This window comes from Haliaeetus leucocephalus, unplaced genomic scaffold (genome assembly GCF_000737465.1).
Source record: "Haliaeetus leucocephalus isolate CR32 unplaced genomic scaffold, Haliaeetus_leucocephalus-4.0 Scaffold162, whole genome shotgun sequence".
In the NCBI taxonomy this organism is placed as follows: Eukaryota; Metazoa; Chordata; class Aves; order Accipitriformes; family Accipitridae; genus Haliaeetus; species Haliaeetus leucocephalus.
The window spans coordinates 10,522,111-10,548,177 of NW_010972598.1; the positions used below are offsets into that span (position 1 = coordinate 10,522,111).

A 26,067-nucleotide genomic window follows, 5' to 3' on the forward strand; every position below is an offset into this window, starting at 1 on the left:
CTCCTGCGCTTCGGCTCCATCAGCCTCGTGCTGGGACCTCGAGCGCTGCTCCGGGCACGACAGCGAACCTGCGTGCCAAACCAGAAACTAGCCCCAAATCAACTTTTTATAAGCTCCGAGAGCTTGGGCAAGGCTGCTCTCTGGTGACCTGCTCCCTTCCATTTCTGAAGGGTTGCAAAGAGAAAAACCCAACTCCCTAAGAAATCCCCAGTTCTCAAGGGTTTTAATTGACCTGTACAGACTCTCAGAAGGTCCAAAGGGAAAGCACCTTCTGGGGGTCATTCCTTGCTGTCACCACCACCCTGCCGAAGCCCAGCTAACTGCAGCCAGGAAAGGGTCACTCACATCCAGGCAGGAATGCTGTTTTGGAGTGGGACACGTGAAGAGAAGAAGAAAAGAGCAGTGCTATAGTCTGTGAAACCCCAAACTTTGATGAAATGCAAGGAAGGGGAGTCATGCTCCAGTGGGCTGGGGCTGGCATTTTGACTCCCCAAACAGAAATAGTCTTTGTAGATCATCTGACAGAGGCTTTTCTAACAGCCCATTAGAGGGACAAAGTGGGGGGGAGGAAAAAAAAAAACCAGGAAAAAAATGTTGTTCCTTTCTGTCAGGTGTGCAAAGGAGTGAATATTCAGCACACAGCTGCAGGTGCACAGCTCTGAGTAGTATCAGCCATCAGCTTCCCTACCGCACAGCTACCAGCCCGTTCACTGGGATAACTGGGAGCACGGTGAACAGGCCTGGACTCTGTGCGCTAGAGCAGGCTGCCGGCATCTTTGTCTGCTTAAGTGTATAATAAATTCTCTCTATACATAATATAACTAACAAAATATATATCAAGTGTATGGCTCTGATTTAAACAGATGTTTGCACTGCATGCTCAACACAGGGAATTAGAAAATAGAAGGAAAACAGCTCAAATCTTTTACAAAAAGGTAGCAGCAAAAAGGTTTGCGAAAGTCTTAGATAGGCTGGGTAGGAAACAGTCCAAACAGCAAATATTTCCCTTATTTGATGCTTTACGACTAACTGTTCAAGCTGATAGTAGAGAATCCTCCGCCACTGCAGCTCTTGCCCGATCCCATCGATCTGCCTTGTGCAGGACGGGATGGTTCTGCACCGACCCCGAGGCGCAGCACCCACAGCCCACGGCACAGCCCGGCCCACGGCACCGGTTACTGCCCGTGGATGCTGAGCGCTTCGCCCAGGGCACCGCAGCCAGGAAAATGCGGCAATGCGCAGCGTGCAAAACAGCAAAACTCACCGGGCAAGGCTGGTTCCTGCAACGGTGTTACCAGGAGGGCACACGCAGGATCTACGCATGGATTTAAACACATCGTATCACCCCAGAGCCCCCCCAGTTCCCAGCACAGTGCAAAGGCAACCTCAGCAATTCTGCTGGAGCTTGGCGCGTCCGGTAAACACCTCTGAAATAGAGCAGGCAGCCAGCCTGCATGGAAAGTCAGATTGGGCTGCATCCAGAGAGATTTCAAAGTGTATTTTACTACTGTCTGGATCTGCCTTTGCCTGTAAAGGCTGGCTTTTGTTTGGTTCTCTTAATATTCAGTGCCGTAAGGGCATTTTTCACAGCAGCACAAGACCCAGGGCAGTACTGCACTCCTCCTTGCCTTCCTGTACTGACTGGGGAAAAGAGCCTTAAGTCAGCAGAATTGTGAAGCAGTTCAGGGTTTGCTTCCTTTCTCCTGCAACATCCAAAGTGGTGAACTAATCTCACTAGGGCATGGGGAGCCAACAGCGAGGGGCTTGGCTTTGCACGTTTTAAAGCGGACTAGAAACCCCACGTTAACAAGCCTTAGGAGGTGCTAGGGCTACGGGCAGGACAGCCACGGGGAAGACGGACGGACAAGTCCCTGCTCTCCAGAACCAACATGTCCCCCGTTTCTCAAACACCTCTGGGCGCAGAAGCCTCCTGCCCTCTGCCCTCCCCTTGGCCGGGCTCTCCTTTGAGAGGACTTAAGTTACTACTGCTTAAGTGGCCGTATCCGTGCTCCTGGGGGAACAAGATGTGCAGCAGGACCGTGCCCGACTGGAAGAAGTGAGCAGAGAGCCTGAGCGCTCATAAATGCTAATAAAGTGCACGAATGCAGAGACTTCGGCTTCCTTCCTCCAAGGCTGGCACAGCCAGGGACGAGGATGCGCTGTGCTGTGTTTCCCCCGTGTACCAGAGACTGGGACCAGCCCCTTGAATACTGCCGCCTCCTCCAAAACTGATCGATCTACAGGGGATCCGCGCTGGTGGCCCCAAACCACCCGTGGAGGGGTGCCTGGGGCACCTTCACTGCCTCCCCAGCCGTGCACCCACATGCCAGGTCCCCTTCCCCAGCGCAAGGGCTGGCGGCTCCAACCCCGGCATCACCCGCGTCCCCGGGCAGGACCTACCGTGTGGCTGGACCCATGCAATTAAGTACGTGAGGACAGTAAGTGACAGAGCATGTAGGGGCACAACTAGACCCAGCCCGGCCGAGGGGGACAGAGCCCTGGGGTGTCACCTCCCAACTGAGAGGTGGCATCCGTGCAGACGGACGGCACGGCAGCCGCTTGCTGCGGACCCCAGGAGGGACACGCGCGCCCAGCCTGACCGCAGGGAACCCAGCCCCAGAGCCTTTGGGAAACAGAGACGGGGACAGCGTGGGGACCGGCTCTGCGTGGGGGGCCGTGGGGTCCGGCAGCCAAGCAGAGCAGGCAGCTGGACGCGTGTGCTTCTCCGCTGGGGGGGGGGTTCCTGGGTGATAAGGCAAGGTGCTTGACGTTACGAGAAAAGCGGCCAAGTGCGGAGTGCTGGACGAGGGGCGGTGAGACTCAGTCTGTCTTTCCCAGCTTCGCTATCAGCTCATCGCAGATCTTGGTCAGCTCCTCAATCTCCTGGTTCTGGAAGAAAAGCAGACCTTGAGGACCCCTGCAGCGGCACAGATGCAGGAACACCCAGACCCATCTGCCACCGAGCCAGCGCAGGAAGGGACAGCCAGCTCCCACGCCTGCCCCAGTGAAAGCTCCTCTGTGCATTATTATCCAGGTGCTGTGAGGACCCCCAGGCTCACCCCTCCTCGTCCCCAATAGCCCCCGGTGCTGCACAGAGACCTGCAGCTACCAAGCTGCAGCCCACCACGCTCTGCTAGCGGGCACACGTGAGCGAGCTCTGCCCACGCTCCAAGACAGCCAAACGCATGCCAGCCCTGAACCGGCAGCCACGTCGCTGCACGCAGCCATCCCTACACCTGGGCAGAGCTTGCATCTCCTTCCTCGCGAGAGGACGCAGTTGCATATTTAAACAACAACAAAAAAAAACCCAAACGACAAAACACAAACAAAACAAGCAAACAAAAAAAATACCCGAAAAACCAAACCCACAAAACACTTTCTGGGCCAAAAATCTGAAGGACACCTCCAGCACCAACAGGATGCTCAGGGCAGCAAACTGGAAATTCAGAGCAAAAGCCAGCGCAGCTTGCAGAGAGGAGGCAGGGCGGGCGCATTACCTTCTGCTGGAGGGCTCTCTCCAGGGACTCCACCTTCATCTGCTCCTTGCGCAGCCCGGCGTGCAGCGCCGCGCTCTCCGCTTTGGCCTTGGTGCGCACCTGCGCGATCTCCTCGTTGGCTCTGCGGTGGGGTTTGGAGAGAAGGGGACGGTGGTCACGTCTGGGCGCAGCCAGGAGCACCGCAGCGCGACGTTAGACCACGCGGCATCGGCAGAGCCCGGCTCCTGCTCGCCTGGATGCCTCAGAGGTAGTTTTCCCTTACGGAAAACCTGGATGAAACTGGATTGATTCAGCTCCTCCAAACTCCTGTATGGAAACTCTGCTTTCTCAGAGCGAAGCTAAGACAGTTCCTCACCCGCTTCGCTTGGGGATACTGCGTGTCGGTGAGCTACTGCTCATCAGCCGAGCCTTGGTAGCTGCACGACCCCTTCGTGCACCACAAACAGGAGCCCTCTGAAAGGTGGGAACTTGTTAAGTGACTGTAAATAGACTGTGAACCTTAGTTTCTCCATTAAAAAAAAAAACCTAAGCAGAGATCAGAGAATCCGTTCAGGGATTTGTGCTGGCTTACTTACAGCCATTTAAAGTCACTTGAGCTTGAGGGTGTGAGAGGCAGCTTTTCACATCAATAAGCTCTTGCCTTCAAACCTCAGGAAAGCCAAATGGAGACACTGCCCTACAAGGTCTTTAAGCACCCAGCAATCTCATGCATGACCTTACTTGTCTAGTTTTTCTTCTGCGTGGACTTTCAGGGCCTGATACCGCTGCTCTTCTTGCTTGACCCGGGTTAAATAATCTTGAGCACACTTCTTCAGAGCTTCTTCATTCTGGAAAAAAAAAGTACATCCATCTGCATGGAGACTGAGCACTGAGATGTTGCTCTGACAGGATGATATATCCTGTTCTGAGTCTAAACGAAAAAGGCTTTAAATAGACCCAGCTTCTCCCTTATGCTGGAGCCCCTTATCAAGCTCAACAGCATGGAAAAACGGTGTGTAGGAGGAGGCAGGGTTTTTCGGGGCGCTCTACCCTGGCACCTGCTCTTCCCTTGGCTGCAGCTCTGCCCAGGGCACGATGCTCCGCTGCTGGCAGCTCAGGAGAGCGGCGGGGAGGAGAGCGGAGAAGAGCCGGAGAACCGGTCTCCCCGCACTGGCTTCCCCTGGCATTTGAAAGATTCTTTGCTCATTTAGCAGAAAGCGGGCAGAGGAAAGGGAGCGAGCGGTCCTCTGAGCAAGGGCCAGGGCATTTGAAGCAGCACTGCGTGGGATGGGAGAGCCACAGTGCTGCAGCACGGGACAAAGTGGGGCAAATACTGCACAGGAACTGTGTCCAGGGACCAGGGCTGCAAGGAGAAAGAGGGAACCAAGGTAAGGACCTTCTTAAAGCCTTCTAGGACACCCTTCAGGTTTTCGTATCTCCTGAAGAGATCCGACAGGGACCTCTCCACTGAGTTTAGGTCTGCCAGAGCCTGGTCCTTTTCCATCGTGAGCTGCTGCAGGTTCTTCTGAGATGTCATGTTTGTCCTCTGCTCATCCTCTGTGATGGAGAATAAACAGTGGGGACATGGTGACTGAGCGGGGACGGCTGCGGCAGCCAGCTCCCTGCCCCGCACGCCCGGCCAGGCGACAGCACCTTACCTATCATCTGGGCAATGGTCTTCTCATACTCGGCCACGATTTTCCTAGAAGAAAGGGAGAAAAAAAGCAGGTAAGAGTTTTTCTGCCAGCAAGCTGCCCTGGGGCCGTGCTGCCCCTTCCCCACACCAGAAAGGCAGCCCAAGCTGCAGCCTGCCTGCAGAGCCCCAGCCGTTGGTGCTGCAATGCCCATCATTGCTGCTCTACGCTAACACCTCCCTCCAGCCGCTCCGGCCCGCGTGGCTAATGGGATTTTATTCCCGCAACAAAGAAACCGGCAGGCTCAACGCAGCCCAAGCACAAAAAGTACATGTCTCCTAACATGTCCCATCCCGACACTGCCGAGCCGTATCATCCCATTACGGCCCCGCTTAACCCACCTCCCAACAGGGAAAATACAGCACAGCGCTGCACCGCGCAGGGGAGCAGGCAGGCGAACACGCGAGGAGAAGGCTTTTACCTCATCTCTAAGACTTCCTGGCGACTCTCTTCGTATTTCTTCTTCCACTCGTTTGCTTCGATCTCCTTTGTGATTATCTAGGTTGCACAGCAGACACAGGACCCTTGGAACGTGCTCTGCGTGGTTTCCCTTGCTGCCCCGTGCCTGCGATGTGCAGGGGACCAGATCCCCCCCCCAAGGCAAAGCAGAGCTGCCCCCGCTCCCCACCACAGCAGCAACGGGGACGGGGTCCGGCAAGGGGCAGCCCCGGGATGGCTGCTGTATTGGGGTGCACCCGGGAAAAATGGAGTCCACCCGGGAAAAATGGGGTCCCTGGCTGTTACCTCCTCTCTGATGAGCGTGAGCACGGCCGTCTTCTCGGATTCACTGAGGCAGATGCCGTCCAGGGGACTCTCGCTCCTGCTCACACCGGTGACGGCGGCGGGGGGTTTGTCCATGGAGCACAGCCCGGGATTGCCCTGGGGGGGAATTACCCAGCTGGGATGCTGTGTGGGTTTTCTTTTCACCCTGCCTCCCCCGTTTGGGGTGTTCTCCCCCATTTTATCAGCCTCTATTCAGGCATTGAACCTCCCTACCTGCACACTGACAGCTCAGAGCCTGGTGGCAGACACCCGGCAGAGCCCATATGGGGATTTTAGTGCACTTTTTGCCCAGTCCCGTGCTGGGAGCTGGGGCTGCGCCGCAGGACACCCACGGGCTGCCCTGGGGAAGCAGCATCCCAAAGAGGAGACCCAGCAAGAGCCCATTTTGGAAGGATGAGACCCAGCTCTGAGCAGAGATTTGCTCACATCTGACATCCCTTCACTTTCCCTGTGGCTGGTTTAAAAATATCTCCAGCCTGGGGGATCTTTGCTGACTGTGACCCACACGTGGGGGGTCTGCGAGGGTCTGGGTCGCCTGTCTCCATCACCTCTCGGTCAGGTGGAGATGTCGCTGCAGCTGACACATCCAAATTACTGCCAGCAGCTGCAGGGACATTTGCTGGGCATTGCTATCACCCCAAATGCACAAGGGAGCTGGCGGAGGGAGCAAGCTTCACCTCGCTGCAGAGCAGGGGTCTGGCTGACCCAGCTCCAAGGCTGCTCCTGCTCCCCTCCTCAAGGGACAGCCCCGCTCATCCCACGGTTCCCCAGCTGTTCGGGAGAGCTCTGAAATTGGAGATGCTCACAAAGGGCTCCCGGCACCCTCCTGTTTCCATTATGGGTGTTCCCATGAGGGTCTGAGGTGGCTTTACCCCCATCGCTCCCTGCTTTCTCTCCCCAGAGCCCAGCTCTTTTGCACCAGTCTTGCAGCTGCAGGGACCAAACTGGGGGAAGAGCTCAGCCCCGTGACCCAAGCCCCCCGAGTGCTGCCTGGATGCTGGCCCCATCCTTCCCTCGGGGGGGTCCTGCAGCCTGAAAGGCCTCCAGAACAGCATTCCTTCAAACTGAGGCTTACACCACCGCCTGTTCCTCCTTTTATCATCCCAGCTGAAGTGACAGCCCTGTGCAGCCATCTCCTTGGGAACCGGCTGCCAGGCCATAAATAGAGAAGTGCTTTGGAGGAGGCAGTCTGCTTTTGCTGTGTTTTGGAAACAAGAGCACTAAAGCACTTCTTTCTTTCCCCTCCTCCCCTGCGCTTTGACTGCTGCTCAGGTTCAAGCACGACCAAGCCCTTCACGGCTCTCACAGCTCTGCTGCCCGCAGCACCGGGTGAGCGATGGCTGGTGGCAGAAGCCACCCCCAAAGCCACCCCTGGGTGCAGGTTTGGGTCTGGGCAGCCGGTTCAGCCCCCTGTGGTTTTGGCAGCAGCCTCCCACAGCACCTCTCAAAAGCAGGCGCGCACCTGAACACCTGCAAGAACCTCTGCCCACTGCCTGTCCCATGGCAAATCCTCCCACACTGTGGTTTTGGGGTGACCCTGGCTCATCTGCAGAAGCAGAGTCTGCCCACGCTCTCCCCAGCACCAAACAAAAGGTTCGCTTCGCCTAATGTCCTTGTGGGGCTTAGCATAGTTAAATCTGTCTCAGAGAAGCTAATTTTGCTGATGTTGCTAATCTCATTGTCATCTGCTTGCCACCTTGAGCAGCTTTGGCCAGGGGTGGCTAAGCTGGCACAGGGTCCCCCCCTGCAGCAGAGGGGTCTTGGGGACACTCCAACGGCTCCTCGGGGCACATCGGGGGTGTCCCCATGCAGATGTGCCACTGCCGGGGTGCCAGGGTCACTTGTGGCTGCAGAGCCAGGGCTTTTTTTATTAATCCCCCCATCTCTGCTGTCAGCTGCCTTCCTGAAAGCAGTGTCTGAGGATCCCTTGTAAAAGGCACAGGCACCAGCCGGCCGTCAGAGCCAGCCCTGGACTCCTCCACGTGAGACACAGCCCCTGTCCTGCGGCTCGTCCCTTCCCCGTGACCTCCTCTGCCCTTTCGCCGTCATTCAGCCCCTTCCAAAGGCAGGGTCTGCTCTCGTTGCCCTTCCACGGCCGCAGCCCTGGCTCCTCACCAGCCCTGCTCCATCCCCAGCATCTCTCCTTCCCATGCCACAAGTGGCTGCACCCACCCAGGAGAAAGCCATCCTCTGCCAGGCTCCTCTTGGCCTGCCAGCAAATCACGGCTATTTTGATCGAGTCCCTGCGTGGGCTTTTCAAGAATTTTAGCTCCCAAAGAAACTCATTTCGGAGAGGTGCCGGTAGCGCTTCTGGGATTAGCAGCAACGTTTGCCGCGGCTTCCCTCCATCCCTCTGCACGGTGGGGCAGGCAGCAGCTGTGGGGCAGGGGGATCAGCCGTCCCGCAGCCCCACTGCCCTGCCGAGCCGCATGCCAGCACCGGCACAGCCGCTCCAGCACCGCACCGGTACAGCCGCCCTGAGCCTCCCTGCAGGTGAGGGAGGAGGAAGCAAGAGACACTCACGGGGAAGATGCCAGGCCCATCCTTTTCCATCTGCTTGGAGATCTCCTTTTCAAAGCCTAAAGACAAGGAAATACAACCTTTTAGCTACCTGGAAGCAAGAGCCTGGCAGCAAATGTGGATTTGCCGGGATGCAGAGGTGTACCCCCGAGTCTCTGCATCCCCTGAGATTCCCCTCCCAAAGGGCTTCTTTGTCCCCGGCTCCTGCCCTTGCAGGGAGGACGCATCCTGCACCCCTGCCAGCTTCTCCTCCTGCACTCCTTGGAGTGGAAACCAACACTTCCCTCTGGTGGCAGTTCAGCCCCGTGTCCCCGCAGCTGCCACCCACACCAGCCATTCCCTGGGACCACGGAGGGCCGAGGAGGAGGAATGCAGACACACGGGACATTCTGCACTTTGGTGGCCAGTGCGGGCAGGATGCATCCCTGGGATGAAGCCCAGCTGCTCGGACCACTCCGAATAGCACAAACCTCAGCCCACGCCAACTGGGCTTGACACCCTCCAAAGGAGCTGCCACATGGCCCCTGCTATTAACAGCAGCGGAGAGAAGATAAAAGCCATCTCCTCCCATCTGCAAGGCGTGGGACACCCTGCCGTCTCACATAGCGTGGGAGATAATTTATGAACCTCACTCAGACAATTGCAGACATGACTGGCTATTCATGTGTTAACTGCGCAGAGAAAAGCGTATTGCGAGAGCCCAGCTAGGAAAGGAAGGAGGCAAGGTAATGCTGGTGACTGCAGATTTCCGACTATTTCCCCCCATTTATCCCTGTGCCCTGGTCAGTGGCTGCATGCCACAGCTCACCGCACCATCCCTGCAGCCAGCACCGAGCCTGTGCACCCCTGCCTGGCCCTCTGAGACGAGCAGCAATAAATAAAACCTCCCAGCCTCTCTGTTGACTGTCAGATTTTTCCTCCCTTGAGAGACAAAGGACTGTTTTCCTCTCCCGAGAGCCTGCAGCTCTGCACAGCGTTCAGGGGAAATGATTAATGGGTACCCGCACGGGGGAGAGCTGCAAACCTTCCGTGTGGTGATCTCTCCTGCTTGCACCTATAACATTGCTATTGATTAAATGTCGTGCTGCCTGGCTTTTAATTATTTTTTAATGGATTGGTCAGAGAGGCTAATTACATATGAGACTGACAGCAAAATGCCACCAGGAGCATTAGCGGAGGTCTTCTGCAGCGACACGGAGACCTCCATCAACCACAGCCCTTGTGCTGGGACACCGAGTCCCAGCAGCTCTGCTCCTGGCACAGGGTTTAAGCAGGCACCCCGCAACCCGGGAGGCAGGCCACGCATTGGGAGCATCCCGGCTGAACGGCGTGCGATTGCTCGGCTCAGCCCTCGCCTCGGCTCGCCGGTGAACACCAGTTTCAGGAGGGCACTGGGACTGGGACAGCGTGTGCCGCAGGGAGGGAGCCTCGCCGGCCTGAGTCACGTCCTGCCACAGCGCCGTGGGGACCGTGGGGAGGGGGGTCTGTGCCGAGAGAGTCTAAAGACAGCCTGTACCGTGATTTTTCCGTAATGGAAATAGTGCAGATAAGCAATTGGAGGTTTCACTATAACTTGCGGCAGCCTTTAGCCCTGTCGGTGTAAATAAACTGTGACGAAGCTGCGTTGCCTCAACAGCACCAATTCATCGCCAGAGGCTGTAGAGATTGTCTGGGTGCACACACAACGCGTCCCCAGAGCCAGAGGCAGCGGGGATGCTCCTCACCTGCCTCCGTGCCGTGCTTCGCTGCCGGCACGGGAACGTTCGAGCACTCAAAGTACTCCAGGTCATCTTCTGGCTCGCCCTTCTTCTCCAGCCCGGCTGGTTTCTGTGCGGAGGTGGTGGAGGCCAACTTCTCCTCATCGGTGGCGTGTCCATCCCGATTTGCAATATCTGGGATTTCTGAGATCAACGCTCCTTCATCCTGCAGGATCAAGGCATGCGGTTAAGCAGGACCAAGTTAATCCGTGGGGATAAGGCAACCAGGTTGCTGGACAGTCCATGGGAAGCACGGGAGGCTTAGCAGCCACCGACAAGTTGCTCCCTGCCAGCTCCTCAGTAAGTTTTGGCAGAAGGAAACACATGGTGCCAGGGACAGAAGTGATAAACACGCAAAATCTATTAACCCGACCACAGAGCTCGGTGCTTTGCTCTGGCCCATGCTGGGGACAGGGCTAAGATACCGCACGCACATGGTCCCTAACGAAGCACGTGGAAAACCGAGAGTGTTTCCTGGCCAGGAAACCCCCAGGGACAAGTTCCCCCTCTGGGGTGAGCACCGAGCACAGCCCTCCTCCCTCCCTTCCCACCAGAAACTGCCCACGGGGAAGATGCTCTCCCCACGGCTGGAAGCTGCTGCTTTCAGGGAACTGGCCCTTTTGGTCAGGCGTTGCTGCGGGCACATGCCAGCCCGAAGCTGAGCCAGCCCAGCCCTCCCCACGCTGCCACCCGAGCATCCCTGTGCCCAGCCAAGCAGCTCCCAGGGTCGGATCTCACATACCTGAGAGCAAACGTCCAGGACCAGGGACTGCGTCTCGTATTGCTTCACCTTGCAGCCGCTCCTGCAGGGGAGAGAGAAGCAGCCGGCTGAGGTGTGGGCTCGCGTGGGTTGCATGGGGAGGAGGTGGGGGCACGTGCGAGACAGCCCAAGCAAGGGGAGACAGCCCCAGCGCTAGCATTGCACCCCGCTGCGTGCCAGCAACCCCACTCACCAGTGAAATATCGAGGCAGAGCAAGTTCTGGAACGAACAGAAGGAACAAGCAAACAAAACACACGACTACGAAGCAATTGGGTTTGTCTTTGAGGCATTTATTCCTGTTGAAGTTAAGGATGGGAGAAAAGACCTCAAGGTGTTGACGGTGATAGAGGCAATTGCCAAGGAGCTGGCAAAGAAAGATTTCCCTTGCTGCACCCTCGTCCTATGCGTCCAGTGCGACGGCATCCCGAGGTCTGAGTGCACGTTGATTTTCTGCAGGAACGAACCATTTCCAGGCCGTCTCACGCCCTGTCCCTGCAGCTGGAGGTTTGTCTGGGATGTCCCCGCAGCATCCACGTGTCTCCCACGTCAGACCTGCACAGCCGGGGCAGAGACCTGCTGGTTACAGAACTCTGCTTTGCTTGCGGGAGAGCACCAGCGCGATCCGCTGTGCCTCAAATGCTCCCTCCGCCAGATGCAAATGCTGTCCCAAGGAGAAGGGCCTTGCGGATGGGAGAAGGTTTAGCTCAGGTTGATCTTTCAGGTGGTCCCGTGGCTGGATACCCTCCAGCGAGGAAGCTCTCCCTGGAACTTTGTCCCGCGTTCCTCAAAGCGTGCCATGCCGGAGTCCATCTGCGCAGGACTGCGGGCACAGCCACGTCCTGACACACCGGGCTTCCACATCTTGAATCGGCTCGAGGGGGCGGATGGACAGTCCCAGCAGGAATGGCCGTGCGTGGCACAGGGTCCGTGCCACCGAAGCCCGTGGGGGCTGAGGGAGTCAGCGATGAGATGACATTCCTCACGGCTCTCACCCCGGCACGCAAAGGAGAGCACGAGCTCTCCTCCCGCATCTCTCAACACCCTCTCGCTCCACGTTTAACAATCTCCGACAGCTCGCTGCCACGTCCGAACCCGCCAGAAGACACATATTCGCTAAGTCGGAGACAGCTCGTGTGACAGCCCGCTGCGGATACCTGGGGAGGGATCCTTGCCTCCAGACTCAGCACTCCCCACAGCGGGGACATGGGCAGAGGCTCAAGCAGGATTGCAGCGAGCTGTTCCTGGGTTTAAAGAATCACCCCCACCCACTTCACTCTCCAGCCTCCCCGTCCCATCACACGCGTGCGCCAGCAGAGCACACCCAGCAACGTGGCACGGCACACGGAAATTTCATTTGCACGCTAACATGCACACCTGGGTCAGACTGAAAAATCGCTCTTGACTGTTTTTCTCCATCGTGCCCTAATGCGAACAGCTAAACCGCAGCTCGCCATGTCCTTACCCACCTCTGCTCTGCACCATCTCCTGGGGCCGGTGTTATCACACCATCTGGTAGCTGGTTTGATCTCCCCCTCCCAGCCCCAAGATAACAGCTCGGTAATTCAAGGGAATGGGGAAAAAGGGAGAAGACAGCCAAGGCCAATGGCCCCAGCTCTGCCCCACAGCCCCCGAGGCCAGAACACGCACAGCCGCCCGTGCAGGAGTTACCAGTGTTCACAGCTGGATAAACCCAAATGCGGGCGGCGCTGCCTGCGTGCCCCCCTAATGCATGGGCAAACCTGCCAGGCTGCAGGTCCCACATTAAGAGACAGACATCCACTGTTGAACACCGTGCTGTAAAAAGGCAGATCGGTTCTCGGCCGAGACACAGATGTCAGTGCTTGAGCCCAGCTCTAATTCTGTTCGTGCATATGGCAGGCGGCACTAAGCGGACAAGAAGGGCATTGGGACGGACGACACAAGATCAGGAACTAAGCCCATGCTCCTTCCTCTGACTCTCCTTGCATGAGAGCAGAGCCCAGACAAGCCCAGAGGGTCTGGGGGGGGCTGACAATCTGTAAGAGACGCCGAGCATTGCCAGGAGACTAAATGGGGGTAACCCCGGTCCCTCCTGCTCGCCCTCCCCGTGGGATGGAAGCGCAGGGCAGCAGCAAGCCCTGGGGGGGGGCACAGCACAGGGCACTCGATATTTCACTGGTGTCCCACCGCGGGTTTGCTCTTGCCGGGGGTACAGCACAGCCCCAATGCAGCAGCGCGGGTCGCAGGGCAGCGAACAAAGGCTGCTTTACTCGAGCCGTGCTTTCTAACCTGTCCAGGATCTCACAGAGCAGCTCTACCATCCCGGATTTGGGCACAGGAGGGATGCTTTGGGGGAGAGCTACCAAAGATCTCAAGAAAGCCCTGTCGGGAGCCGGCTGTGAGGGCAAAGCTCCCCTGGGACTATCTGACACATCCCAGCACCGGAGGAGACAGCCCCCTGACTCCCTCACCTCCCAGCTGATGCCTTCCACCCTACCCCTCTACAGCAGCTGCTTGCCTGGTGATTTTGCGTGGCAGGGGGGTAAAAGACCCTCATCTTCAGGACTAAAATCTACCCGTTTGCAGGGACCTGGATTGCACAGAAACCTGCCCCCCCTCCGTTAGCCGATGCACCGGTTTCGAGTACTTGTACATCATCCAAAGGCGTTGCGAGTCGGCATGCTGCAAGAGCAAGCACAGGCGCAAGCCTCGGGTGCAGTTCTCCTCTCCTCCCTCGCCCCCAGGCACTCGCCAGGCTAAGCTGCCCCAGGGATCCGGCCTGAGAGGTGCGGGACACAAATCAGACAGCAGAGAGCACGAGTCGAAGGGCAAGAAGGAGCCTGCATGCCATGGAGACGAGTGGGGCCAGCACGCACCCAGAGAGAGAGGACAAAAACCAGCAAAGGAAAAGAAGAAAGAAATACAGAAGAGAGTACTTACAACAGAAAACAGAGAAATTTCACTTGTTCAGTGGTCCTGATGCACCAAAGCATGGACAGGGAGAGAGACAGACAGATGGAGAGAAGAAGAGCATGTGAAAAGACCTGGATATTAACTCTCATCTGGAGAAGCACAGTGAGTTGCCCAGCTCTGTCTTTTTGGAACGAACGCACAGATAAAGGATGCTCTGATTCTGCATTTGCTATTTGCGGCGGCAGGGTGAGATTCAACCACAAATCCCACTGCCGGGGAGGCGAGCGCCCCGAGCAGCCCGTGCTGCTCGGAGGGAGCCTGAAAATTCCCAGCCGCTTCCCCTCTTCACCAGCTCCTGCTCACCCACAGTCATACACGGGAATGCCAACTCTTAAGAAATCCCTATCAACTCTCTGCAAAGTATTTCTAAGAGAAAAACACCCAACGTACTCTTATTTTTGCCTGCTAAGTTTTATCTGCTCTCTCTGTAAAAACCCACTCTCTAGTTTTCCCACTGGAGACTCCGTCAGCAGAATGATGGCTTGTTTTGGTTTTACTGCCAAATCAGCCACAAACTCTGTGCTCCTAAAATTTCCCTTTTTAAGCTTATTGCTCGCTGTTGCTTTCAACTGGTTCCAATTACACGTGTTAAGCGCGATCACAAATTATAGTGGAAGGACCCAAAATTGGCTGGGCAATTATTCCCTTGTGCAATATCCCCTCTGCTTCCCTTGCCCGCTCAGAGACCCTGTGGAGGGAGGGCAGGTAAAGCCGAGCCCAGCTCAGCAGCTGCTGTCTTAAATGTCAGGCTGAGACTTCAGCACTGCCCAGACACAGGTTGGAGGACACTTGTGATACAACAGGTGAAATACCAAGAAAATAGCAAGGTTTAGCGATTAAACCTGTACCCAGAGGAGGAGGGTAATGCTGTCTGCATTCCCAGGAGATACCGTGAAATGTCACCATCTATATGGGGGTTTTAAATAGCACGGTTCAGGAACTAAAAATGCACTTAAATAGTTCAGCAAGGGACAACAAGCTCCCTACTGCCTGTGCAGATGTGGTAAAAGCAACAAACAATCTGCCTGTTCAATCTCTATTCTCTTCCCCTGTTATAACAAGAGAAATTCAGTGGCAGTTCACAAAATGTCCCAGCAGCATCTGATCAACCAGACCTGCATCCACAAGCTCCAGGAGACCTACAAACCCTCCTGTGTGCTTGGCAAACCCTCTACAGGCTCAAGCCTCCATTACAGCTTTGCTCTGACTCCTCGACCCTACAGTGCCTGCACCCCGACCCCACGAGCCGGAGCCCCAAGGGGTTTTCCAAAGAGGTGATCCTGCCAAGCGGGTCCTGATCCAGCCCTCCCCTCTCTGTCTGGGACCCGGGACACTGGCACCGCTCCGGGACACCCATCCTTCTCCTCCCATCCACTCCTGAGGGACCAGGGCACCGGCAGAGAGAGGGGAGCTGCCCCTCTGCCAGGACAAGGGGCCAGATAAAACCGGGGGGGCAGCAGAACCCGAGGTACACGTCGGTATTTTGGCCTCGCTCCGAAGGCACGGGAGCAGGAGCACCATCACCACCATCACCACCACTGCCGCTCTGCCCGCTCACGGGGGAACGGAGGGGGCTGCCAGCCCCCCGCCAGCCGCCCGCTCCGCACGCACCAGCACTCACGTTATCAGGCGCGACTTGGGCTTCTTCGGGGAGTCTCTGCCTTTCACGAGATCGTCCTGCACCTCCAGCGTCTGAGACTCGAGGATTTCGTTGAGGCTGTTATCGGCAGTGGGGCAGGAGTTGGCAGCGGTGCTGGCGAGGGTCTTGGTGGGCTTAAACGGATCCATGGAGTCAAAGTTATCCGGGTCAAACTGGTAAGAGCCCTTGGGGAGAGTCGGCGAGTTTTGCAGCGCTGAGCTGCCACTGAAGGGGTTGAGACCCGGGTTGTCCCAGAGCACGGGACCCAGCCGGGGGGAGCCTCGGGGAGGCGACGGCTCCGTGGGACCCCTCTCCGCATCCTCAGCTGATTTCTTGGGGGATTCTCGGTGTCTCTTCGGTGTCAGCTTGCTGGCCGGGATCCTGCTGCCCTTCCTGGGCGCAGCTCTCCTGGCCTCCGGGCTCTCTCCCCGCTCCGTAAAATCGACCTCGGGTTTAAGGACCTGCCCTTTGGGCTCCGGGGCCAGGTCCCCTCCCAGCTCACCAGGGCTGCTGCTGGGATGGGAGAGGCTGTGTGGGGCTGCCGGGGGAGAGCTCTGCAGCCGGCAGCCCCCTGCCACAAAGGGGTTTACACTCTCGTCGTACTGCTGGGGGTCGAACTGGTAGGATGCTTGGGGCACTGGGGTCTCCTCTGTGGTTTCTTCTGTTTTCCTCCCCAGCAAAGGTGTTTTCCCTTTCTCAAGCTGGCCCCGGCTGGGCGAGCACTCCCGGGCCAGGGCATCAGCCTTTGGCTCCACCAGCCCCGTGCCGGCATCCGCCGCGTCCTCTCCGGACATGACCCGCTCCTGGGCAGCTCTGCCCGCATGGAGCACCGGCACTGGCGCTGCGGCAGGTACGGCAGCGCAGCCAGCGTCAGCCCTGCTTCCCAGCGCAGCTGGACACTGGGTTTCAGCCGGCGGCTGTGTCAGGGATGAGTCTTCGGGGTCGGTTTCCCCTTTAGTACCCAAGCTGGCTTTAGGGGCTCCGATCTCCGGTTGAGCCTCATCTTTGGGGTGCGTCCCAGGTGAGATGTCCCGGCAGGCTTCCCCTACCAGCAGGTTGGCATGGCCACTTGGCTCTGAAAAGATAAAAGGAACCGGTTAAACCCCCACCTGCCCAACACCCCTTTCCAGAGCGATTCCTCTCCCCTCCTCGCAACTGCTCCAGGGTCAAGTTTTACAGGGGATCCACTGACCCAAAGCTCAGCTTCCCCACCTGCCAGAACGACTGCATAACCCTGGCTTCAAGCACTTTCTGTAAAATTTGAAGCCCATGAACACAGTGGAGAAAATTTACATAAATTGCACGCCAAGGGCGAGCCCTGCCAGTTTATTATTAGTGCAACTGGCTACAAACCAGCTGACTGATGTCAGTCTCATAGTAAAGAATGACAAAGCTAGACAAGGGTCCTGTGAGAAACTGAAGGAGGAGGATCAAACACAATTGTAAATCTGTGTAAGAGACTACAAGGTCTCTGGCAAAAGCTTTACTGCCTTTTATAGCATTACTTATTCGACATATTTTCTTTCTTTTCCTTTCCCAGGTGTGCACAAGTTGCATTGTTCTCTGTTTTGTTGCTTGGTTGTTTGGGGTTTTTTAATATGTCATGTAATGGAGTACGTGAATATTCTTATTTAATGTGAGTGCAGAACTCTTTATTTAATACGATTCATTAATATATCCCACAAGGTAGAGCATCCCTAATTATGTGCTGTGTTGCCAACTGCAATCTTAGGTTTGCAGCTTGCAGTTATATAAATGAATTGTAGTTGTGAGCGCAGGGAGGCATTGTCTGCGCACCAGCAGACCTACCAACATCTCCATTTATGCCTCTCCACTCCCCACCACTTGCTCCCACCCAGGGTGGTGGCAGCACCAGGGGGGCTTTGCAAATCCCAGCGAGGCTCCCAAGGGCCTGACGCTGGCCAGGACCGACTGCGGGGCAGCTGCTCCCAGGGCAGAAACACTCGCAACTGAGTGGGAATGACAGCGACAGGGAGTCACTGCTCACCTGGGCGGAGAGTTAAGAATTACCGGAAGGAATTCGGGGAAAAGCGACATGAGAAAACACCATGAAACGTGAATGAGCAGGCCTTGGGGTGAATGGGAACGAGATGCTGTGCTTAATGAATGAGCACGTAACAGGCTGCAGAGGGGATTCGGGGGTCAGCCGCCCGCAGGTGGTTGGCGCCAGGGCTGCGGAGCTGGATGCGCACCAGGCAGAGGGAAGCTGCCGGACGCAAACTGCTCCCCAGGACTCAGCCGCTGCACCCCGAGGTGCAGGAGTGGGTTTGGCAGCACTGCTGCTCCCCCCGGACACCGCAGCCCTCGCTCTCCCGCAGACCCTCAGCAGTCCCGACAGGCGCCCAACACGGGGCTGCCGTGCGGTACGGACAGTCCTTGCCCACACCAGAGCACTGTTCGGCCACTACCAGAGACATGCAGCCATCGGGAGGGTCCCCTGTAAACCAGAAACTCCAGATACAGCAGCTGCATGCAGTCGGTGCTCACCAACTGTCGCTGCAACGCATCAGCACGAGAAGCCAAAGTGCCAGGAAAGCAAAACCCCTGTGTGCATTTATTGATGGGGTGGGAGGGGAGGAGGGCACAGCAGAGCAGTGAGAGCCCCAAAGAGCGGCGAGCCCGCAGGGAAGGGCCTGCCAGCAGTGGGGTGCAGGTGCTTGTAGCTGCTCTGCTCAGCGCCCCTGCCTGCCTGCAGTTTCCATCCTGCCTGCCGAAACTCGGCCACATGCTGCCTGCACCTCTGCCTGCAGAAATCCTGCCTGTGCATTTACGCCAGGCTCACCACGCTGCTGTCAGGGTTTCTTAATCACAAATCCTGATCCATGACTTAATCGCTATTACTCCAATCCGTTCCCCTAAATCTTTTTACTTTTTAATCTTTTCTTTGCTGTCAAGGGATGGGGAAGCTCCTTATTTACTGAGGCATCCTGAAAACTACACCCACCAAGCACCTAGAGCCAGGACCTCGGCACAGGCACGCAAAGGCACAAGAGGAAAACACCCAGTGTCACCTCCACCCAGCTCATCTGCACCTCTTCTCCCACATCTCAGCCAGGGACGATTGCACAGACTCCCAGGATAAGGCAGAACAGGATGCTGGGGTGCTCAGCACCCATCAGGGAGCGCGCAGGACCCAAAGCTCTCGCTGGCATTTCTGGGGAGATGCAGCCCAGCTGGGTCCTCCAAGGGCAGAACAAAACCAGTGCTCGCCCGAGGACCAAACTGGTTTGAAAACCTGGCTGGGAACGGTGGCATGGATGATGCAAAGCTTGTGCCGGGGAAACCTGCCTCTCCCCCTTCGCTGCTGCAACCCTGCCCTGGCACACGGGTGACAACCGTGGAGGGGGGTCACATCAAGCGTGCCCTCGTTTCGCAGGGAGGTTTGGCTGAGCAATGCCAATGACAAACTCCCGCCGCCCCAAGCGCGTCTCCCTGGAAAGGCTGTTCCTATCGCGGGGCATCTGCAACCAGCTCACGTTTGCTGGTGACCGAGCAAGTCACAGGCTGGCAGAAGAAGAAGAGTGAATCAGGCAAAAATCTGGTCCCCGGGCTAATCCAGGACACTGAGCCAACAACCCTGAGTCAGCTGATGGCTCGTGGTTTGCATAATTGATCTCTAGGATGCTAAAAGCCATGGAAATGAATCATGAGGGGCTGTGTGCTCCCTGAGACTGCAAAAAAACTCCCTCCAACTGCAAAAAAGTTCACTCCAAATAGATGTCGCCTTGCTGCCCCAGAAAACGCATCAGTAAACACAAATCCAGTGGATATGTACTTGGAGTGCAGCCAGAAAACACTCTGAGGCAGCGCCTGCCAGGCCTTTCCATCATTAGGAACCAGGAAAACCTCCTTAACAGACCCCAAAGAAAACGTTATTACATTTGCTGTGTTGCTCAGATGTTTTAAACCTCACTGAGACAGCCCTGAATAGAAGAACAGACTTCAAAGTCAGGGCAAAAGGCACCTTTTAAATGCATTTTACATTCCCACCGGAAGGTTTTGCAGCCGCCGTTCTCACAGACATAAGCCCATCCTGGTTTCTAACCCAAGCAGTGAGTAATTACTTCTTGAATAACAAGCAGTCAGCATGCAAACCACCTCTCCTTGCTGCGGATGTCTGCAGGGCGGGGAGAGAAGAAGGGATGGTGCATGTGACCATCACTCAGAACAACCATTTCTTCATAAAAATTAGAAGAACCACCTGCCCAGGCCTTCCAATTTTGTGGTTCACTTGTTTTCTGCACCCAAGACAGCTCAGCTGCTCCACAGCCCCTGCCTGCAGCACAGCTGCCCACTCAGCCAGTCCAAGAGTGGAGGAACAGGAATATACTGGGAGACAGGAGGTGCAGGTGAGAGACAGCTCAGGAGCTCGCCTGCGATCTTGGCAATCTTCTGAAGTAGGACCGTCCCTCCCGCAAGCTCGGTGGGTTTTTTCTCCTTCTCCAGAGAGGCCCTGGGTACGAGACAGGTATTAATCACTTGTGCGAGTTAACAGCCACGCTCAGCGCTGTGTCTGAGCAGCAGCCCAAGGGAACCGAGAGGAAGGAATGAGAGCTGAAGGGGCAGCAAGGAGCCTGCCCACCTCCACCGCAAGAACCCCATCTCTGCCCTCCCCGAACGCTCATGGAATGCCCCAGAGTTCCGATTTTCAACTCTGCTTGGGCTGAGCTATTCAGGTCCCTGGAGGACCACAGCCTTAGGGGCTGAAGCCACCGTGGGACGGGCTCACATTGGCACCGAGATCCATACAGAGGACAAAGGCAGGCAAGGCTACAAGGTCAGTTCTCCAGAGAGCGCTGCCAGGATGAAAAGTGCGATGGTTTGTGGGGCAGAGCCCTCACCACAGGGACCTGCCGGGACCACGGGTGCTCCCGGGGCATCATCCAGAGCTTCAGCTGCCTCTCGCAGGGATGGAGAGCCGGCCCCTGCCCCTCCTGCCTGCTGATGAGAGCAGGACAAAAACCCCTCCTGTAAAGCAGTCCCAAAGGTGATGGCATCCCAGGCAAACCCACCCCACACGGGTTCTCCTGCCCAGCAAGGGCTGGGGGGGCACAGCCTGGCCCCAAGCCCCCTTGGCCCCAGCCAGGCAGCTGCAGTTCCTCCCGCTGTGCATTTCCTCTGCCTCCAACGCAGCGTCCCATCAGCTGCCAAACGCGTTCCCGCGGGAACAATTCCACAGGATGCAGAAACCAGTGACCCGAAGGGCCTCAGGGCGCTTGGGAAGAGCCGAGGTCTGCACTCCGGCCCCCGCAGCTGCCCAGCTCTGCCGGGTACGAGCATCGCGATAACCTCGGTGCAGCACTGCCTATTGCCAAGGGAGCCCTTCCCAACCCCGGCGAGCTGCATGCAGCTCTCCCTGTTCCTCCACAGCCTCTGCATGCATTTACATCCCGAAGCGAGCCCAGCTCCCCGCCACCCCCGTGCAGTCACGTTGGAGAGCCGCCACGCCGGCTCAGCACGCACTCCCTCTGCTCACGTCTCCTGCCAGGGAAACCAGCCTGCAGAAACAGCCAGTGCCTCCCCAGCCCAGCTGCCTCGCCAGCCGCCTCGCTGCCCTAACCCTCCTTTTGGGCCAAAACTGTGCTGAACGCCCCACGGGACCCCAGGAGAAGGGGGTCTGGCAGCCAGGCTGCTGGGCACGCTGGCCCACCACACGCAGGTTTCCCCCTCGGACCAGCTCTTCTCACGGGCAGCCCAGCAGATGCTTTACAGCATCACCGAAAAGGTGACCCCGAGCTCTCCCGTTTTCCCTCTGGCGCTGTACCCTGCAGGTGGGGACATTTTCGTCCCACCATGAAAACGGACACTGCCAACAGCAAGGCATGCTCAGTGACTCCAGGATCCATCCCAAACACAGATCCAATAAAAGGCACTCTGCATCCCTGAAAACAGGAGTTGTATCAGCTGTGCACAGAGTGCAAACCTGCTTCTGGTCCGGCCAGTGTACACAGAGGGGATATTACAAAGTGAACATGAAGATTTTATACTCTCTAAAGGAAAACATACAGACAGGACAGCCTGGCACCGCAGTAATAGGCACTTTGTGCATGTGCATTATAATCGTTACGCTTGTCTTCCTTAGGCTGAAATTAAACACAAACATCGACTAACTAAACAGCTTTCCTACATGCCATCCCTCGCTCCCTTAAATGAATCAGAAAAACTTGGCAGCAGCAGCGCTGCAATGCAAAGGCTCCGCGCCCTTTTCATCCCACACACAGCAACCAAGTGAAGCAGCAATGATCCTCTGCACGGCCCTGAATGCCAAACGCAGGCAAGAACAACCCCTCCACTATCTGCAGCCTTTGATTCAGCTCATGCTTTGTGCACAGCATGAGTCACGCATTTCTCCCTTTCCCAGCTCACTCGAACACGCAGGCTGAGCACAGGATATCTGGCCGGTACTTTCAGCTTAGGCTTACGTAGCTAACGACTTTTTTCCTCTTTTGGCTTTCCGCTTTTGTTTAACAGACGTTGATCTATTTTTAAATCTATTCTGTTAAGAATTAGCATACCGGCAAACGATGCTGCCGCTAATGCACCGGAAAACACGTGCCCTGCATCAGGGTAACAGAAGTAAAAGCTGATGAGCCTGCTCCCATCACTGATGGTTCCATGTTTGTTGCTTCTGCTCATTTCCTTGCACACACTATCTTCTTCTGGCAGATGACTTAAGATATTCTTTAGCAAGAATGGGTCAGAATTACAGCCTCCACTGTCCGAGACAGCAAGAGGAAAACTGAGTGATCCTGAATGGGCATAAAGCCTAACTGCAACCCCCTTCCCGCAGCGATGGGACCGGCTGAATTTTTGTCCCCGAGAACAGGGTTTAACGCATCCAGGCCACCTCTCAGCTGCGCGCAGAGCAGCCAGCCCCCAGAGTCACAGCTTCTGCCTCACAAGTTTCCTAACCCTATTTATTCCCAAGTAAGGATGAGACTGCAACTGTAAGACAAGACGAGTGTCTGTTCCTCCCAGTCCCCCCGAGCCTGGGAGATGCTGTGCCCACCCGTGTGCCTGCCCGTAGGTCTGGGCTCGTGCAGGTCCCCCCGCTCCGTGCTGGCCCAGGTGTACACAGGCACTGGCAGCAGCTATTCCCCAACGACTGCAGGGCAGCAGCTCTCCCATACACGCAACAGCTCGGCTGTTTCAGTACTGACAAGCAGCCATTACACTGGATTGCCTCCCGATCACGGCATTTATTACCGCTGCTGCTCCTGAGCTGCAGCCAGACGAAAGGGTACATGCTGCTGCAGAACAGAATTGCAAAGACGAGGGCTTAACGTATAGATTACCTAAGGTACGGTGATTTAACACCCCAGGATGCCTTCTGCACACCACAAACTCGCAACCGCACCCGGGTATCCCTTCCCTCCACCATTTCAGAGACGCTGAAGAGATGCAGCCGGAGCCCTGGACAGGGAAGGGATGGAGCTGGGTGCTGTCACACAGCGGGTTTGGCCCTGCTGTCTCCAACATCCTGCTCTCCACCAGCCAGCACAGAAAAACAGCTTTTGCCAGAGATCATCCCCTCAGCCCCACAACACTGCGACCTTTGTGCGCAGGGTGCCGGGAGCAGCCGGCTCCCTCGCTGCTGTGCCGGGCTGGCCTCGAGGAACTGCTCATCCCAGGATGCAGGGGCACGGGAACACTTTGGGATGGTGACACCCTGGAGTCTGAGGCAACGCGCTTCCCTGAGCAGAAGTTTTGGCAGAAATGATCCTCATACCTGCTAGGAAAGCCTTTATCTCCCCTCTCCCCCTCCACAGACATTATTCTCCCAAAGTAAAGATGTCTCTATCATCCCTTCTTAAAAGGGAAGGATTATTCCAAGAGCTGCAATTATCGGAGGCATGAACCAAGTGCTCTCTCCATCAAGGCAAACAAACCTGTGTTTTCCACGGGGAGGGATGGGCACCCAGATCCATCCCAACAGTGAAACAACACCACAGGAGATGGAGAGCCACAGCACCCTGTTACTGCCAAGGTCACGCAGTACTTGGGCTCCTGCACAGGGAGGACCCAGGGTCTGGTTCAAGCTACCACATTCCGAAACCAGGCGAGCCGTAAGCCACCAGCCCGCTGTTCCGAGCGTTCAAGAAATACACAATACTGCAAGTCGCATACCGGGGGCCCTGCAGCAGCGAGAGGCAGTCGGGCAAGAGAGGGCAGAGGATGCTCAGGATGGCCTCTCTGGGACCTTGCACCCCCCCATGCACTGCCCCATGCCCTGTAGAGGCTGCCCTCCCGCAGACACCCCCGGGGGCTCCCAGATGTCCTGACATTGCCCAGTCACCCCGCTCTGCTGAGAGAGCAGATGAAAGGGGAGGTCTCCTCCCTGCCCTGCCCTGATAACCTCCAGCGGTTGCTGCAGAGGTGCCGGAGCTTCAAAGCCTCCTCCTGGCAGCACGAAAACAGACATAAACATGAAGCTCAGCCACAGGCACTAACCGCAATTCCCCCTGGAGAGAAGGGTATGACAACGGGGGGGATCTGGTCCCCAAAAGGCCAAGGGTTAATGGGGAGCTGTACTTAGAGGAGCAGCGGCCAGCGTGAGACACAAGGACAAACCAGCAACAACACGGGACCCCACTGGCAAAGGAAACCCTTTGCGTTTTCAGCAGATCCCTCGCGATTTCTCCAGAAATGGGGTTTAGCAGCGTCGAGCTCTTACATCTTTAACAGCAGCTACACAGCAAAGACACCTGGCCACTAACTCCAGAGAAGAGAGACCCGTGCAATGAAACCTCCATCACCGACCGGCCAGGGGGAGGACACAAACCCAGCACCACGTCAGCTCCTGTGCAAGAGCCAAGGGCGAGCGGCATGCGGGGCACGTGTGGGGCAGCTCCCACTGGCCAGCAGCCCACTCTCTGCCTCAGGCAGCGACGGGAGGCTGCCCTGAGCACTGTGCTGTCTGTGGGGGAAGTGGCAGAGGGCAGTTGAACTGACAAAATGATTCAACAACATCCTCGGTTCCTCTCGATCAATCCGTCGCAGCTGTCCCGGCTGCAGCCTCTGCATCCCTGGGCGCAGCCTCAGCCCGGCTCGGCAGCTCACAAAACCTGACGTGCAGAGCCTCTCGCTCTCTCCCCAGCTCAGGGACAGAGGAGGGTGCGACCGGTGGTTGCAAAACAGCACAATGATAATTTTGCACTGCGTAGGCATGAGCCAAGGGGGGCAAATTGACCCTTCTGAGCCTGCAGCACGGCCCCCTCCCTCCAAAGCGCTTCAATAAAATCAACGTTTAGCTCAAGTGAGAGAACAGCCCTTTGCAGAGTGCACAGCCCTGAGTACTGGCATTTGAACCATCCAGGCCATTAACCACAAAAAATGTGGCAGGCATTATTCAAAACAAGCGACTTCTCCTCCTTGACCCCACCCTGCCTTTCCGCATCCGGAGCGGGGAGCCGAAAAGCAGAAGGTGCACGCTGGCTCTTTACCTTGGGTCCCGGCCTCAGGCTCCGGCGATCCCGGCGGCGGCGGCTCGCAGAACTCCTTTAGCGGCGAGCGGGTCGGCGTTTCTGCTTCAGGGGTCTCAAAATTACCTTCGGAGTCCGAGCTGCTGATGGGGGGGGAAAAGAGTGAGGAATTACCGCTTTCAAGGCTAGCTCTGAAATCCTCCACACTGCCTACACACCCAGCCAGACCGGCTCCCGGGCCGGCTGGCCATGGGCATCCTGCGGCGGCCGCTCTCTCCTGTCCAGCGGAACACGCTAGCAAAGGGAAAAGGGAGAGCAGGTGAAACAACATCACGAGCACCCCCCCGCATACCCCCAAACCCTCCTCTCAGCCGAGCCTCTGGGATTGCTTCCTCCAGGTCTCTCCCGAGCTATCTGAGCATCCAACACAGACCTCCAAGGACACGACAGCCCCGGCAGCATCTTCCCCGGGCAGGAGCGAATTTGGGAAGCGAGCCTCGACGCTCCCACCTTGTGCCCACCGGCATCTTCCCGGGGAGCTCCAGCCACCGGGACCGCTCGCCCAGCGCCCCCCCCCACCACCCACCCACTCCCCCCGGGCTCCCCAGGCGCGGTGCAGGATGCGGCCCCCCCAAACCCCCGGGGCAGCCAAGCTGATGCCGGGCAGCGAGCGGGGCAGGTTGCAAGGGAGATGGCAGGCAGGACGCGCTCGCAGCCCCGCACGGCCGGCCGTCCACGCGTGGGTCCCGCGCTCCCCGTGGGACGCGCCGGCGAAACGGCCGCGGGTCACTTGCCTGAAACCGAGAGCCGTGCCCTCGGCCGGCGAGGAGCCTTCCTCCTCCTCCTCCTCCTCCGCCGCCCCGCCGTCCTCCCCCTCGGGGCCACCCCCGCCCCGCACCGCCGACCAGGTCCACCGGGCCCACTGCACCGGCGAGAGGATCTGCCAGGCGCTGAACGCCATCGGCCCGCCGCTCCGTTCTCCCTCTCCGTTCCGCTCCGCTCCCCGCCGGGCTCACTGCGGCCGCGCCGCCCCCATCGCCGC

General features: G+C 57.2%; 1 protein-coding gene across 1 annotated transcript; it reads right to left on the reverse strand.

Moving 5' to 3' along the window:
- Positions 1–2,549: 2,549 nt before the first annotated feature.
- TACC1 (transforming, acidic coiled-coil containing protein 1) lies at positions 2,550–25,986 on the reverse strand. The gene is made up of 11 exons (XM_010562744.1): positions 25,820–25,986; positions 10,973–11,033; positions 10,198–10,396; positions 8,477–8,532; positions 5,915–6,049; positions 5,592–5,668; positions 5,135–5,178; positions 4,873–5,033; positions 4,218–4,324; positions 3,498–3,618; positions 2,550–2,889 (listed from the first exon to the last, which is right to left on the reverse strand). The coding sequence occupies exons 1-11, from the start codon at positions 25,984–25,986 to the stop codon at positions 2,821–2,823; spliced, it is 1,197 nt and encodes a 398-aa protein (XP_010561046.1). The 3' UTR covers positions 2,550–2,820.
- Between the last annotated feature and the right edge of the window lie 81 nt (positions 25,987–26,067).

Excerpts from the sequence above, each read along its gene's own strand:
- TACC1 (XM_010562744.1), bottom strand. The coding sequence starts at position 25,986 with ATGGCGTTCAGCGCCTGGCAGATCCTCTCGCCGGTGCAGTGGGCCCGG. Across the intron at positions 5,034-5,134 it reads GACCATTGCCCAGATGATAG|AGGATGAGCAGAGGACAAAC; the intron begins GTAAGGTGCTGT and ends TCTCCATCACAG. Across the intron at positions 2,890-3,497 it reads AGAGAGCCCTCCAGCAGAAG|AACCAGGAGATTGAGGAGCT; the intron begins GTAATGCGCCCG and ends CTTTTCTTCCAG.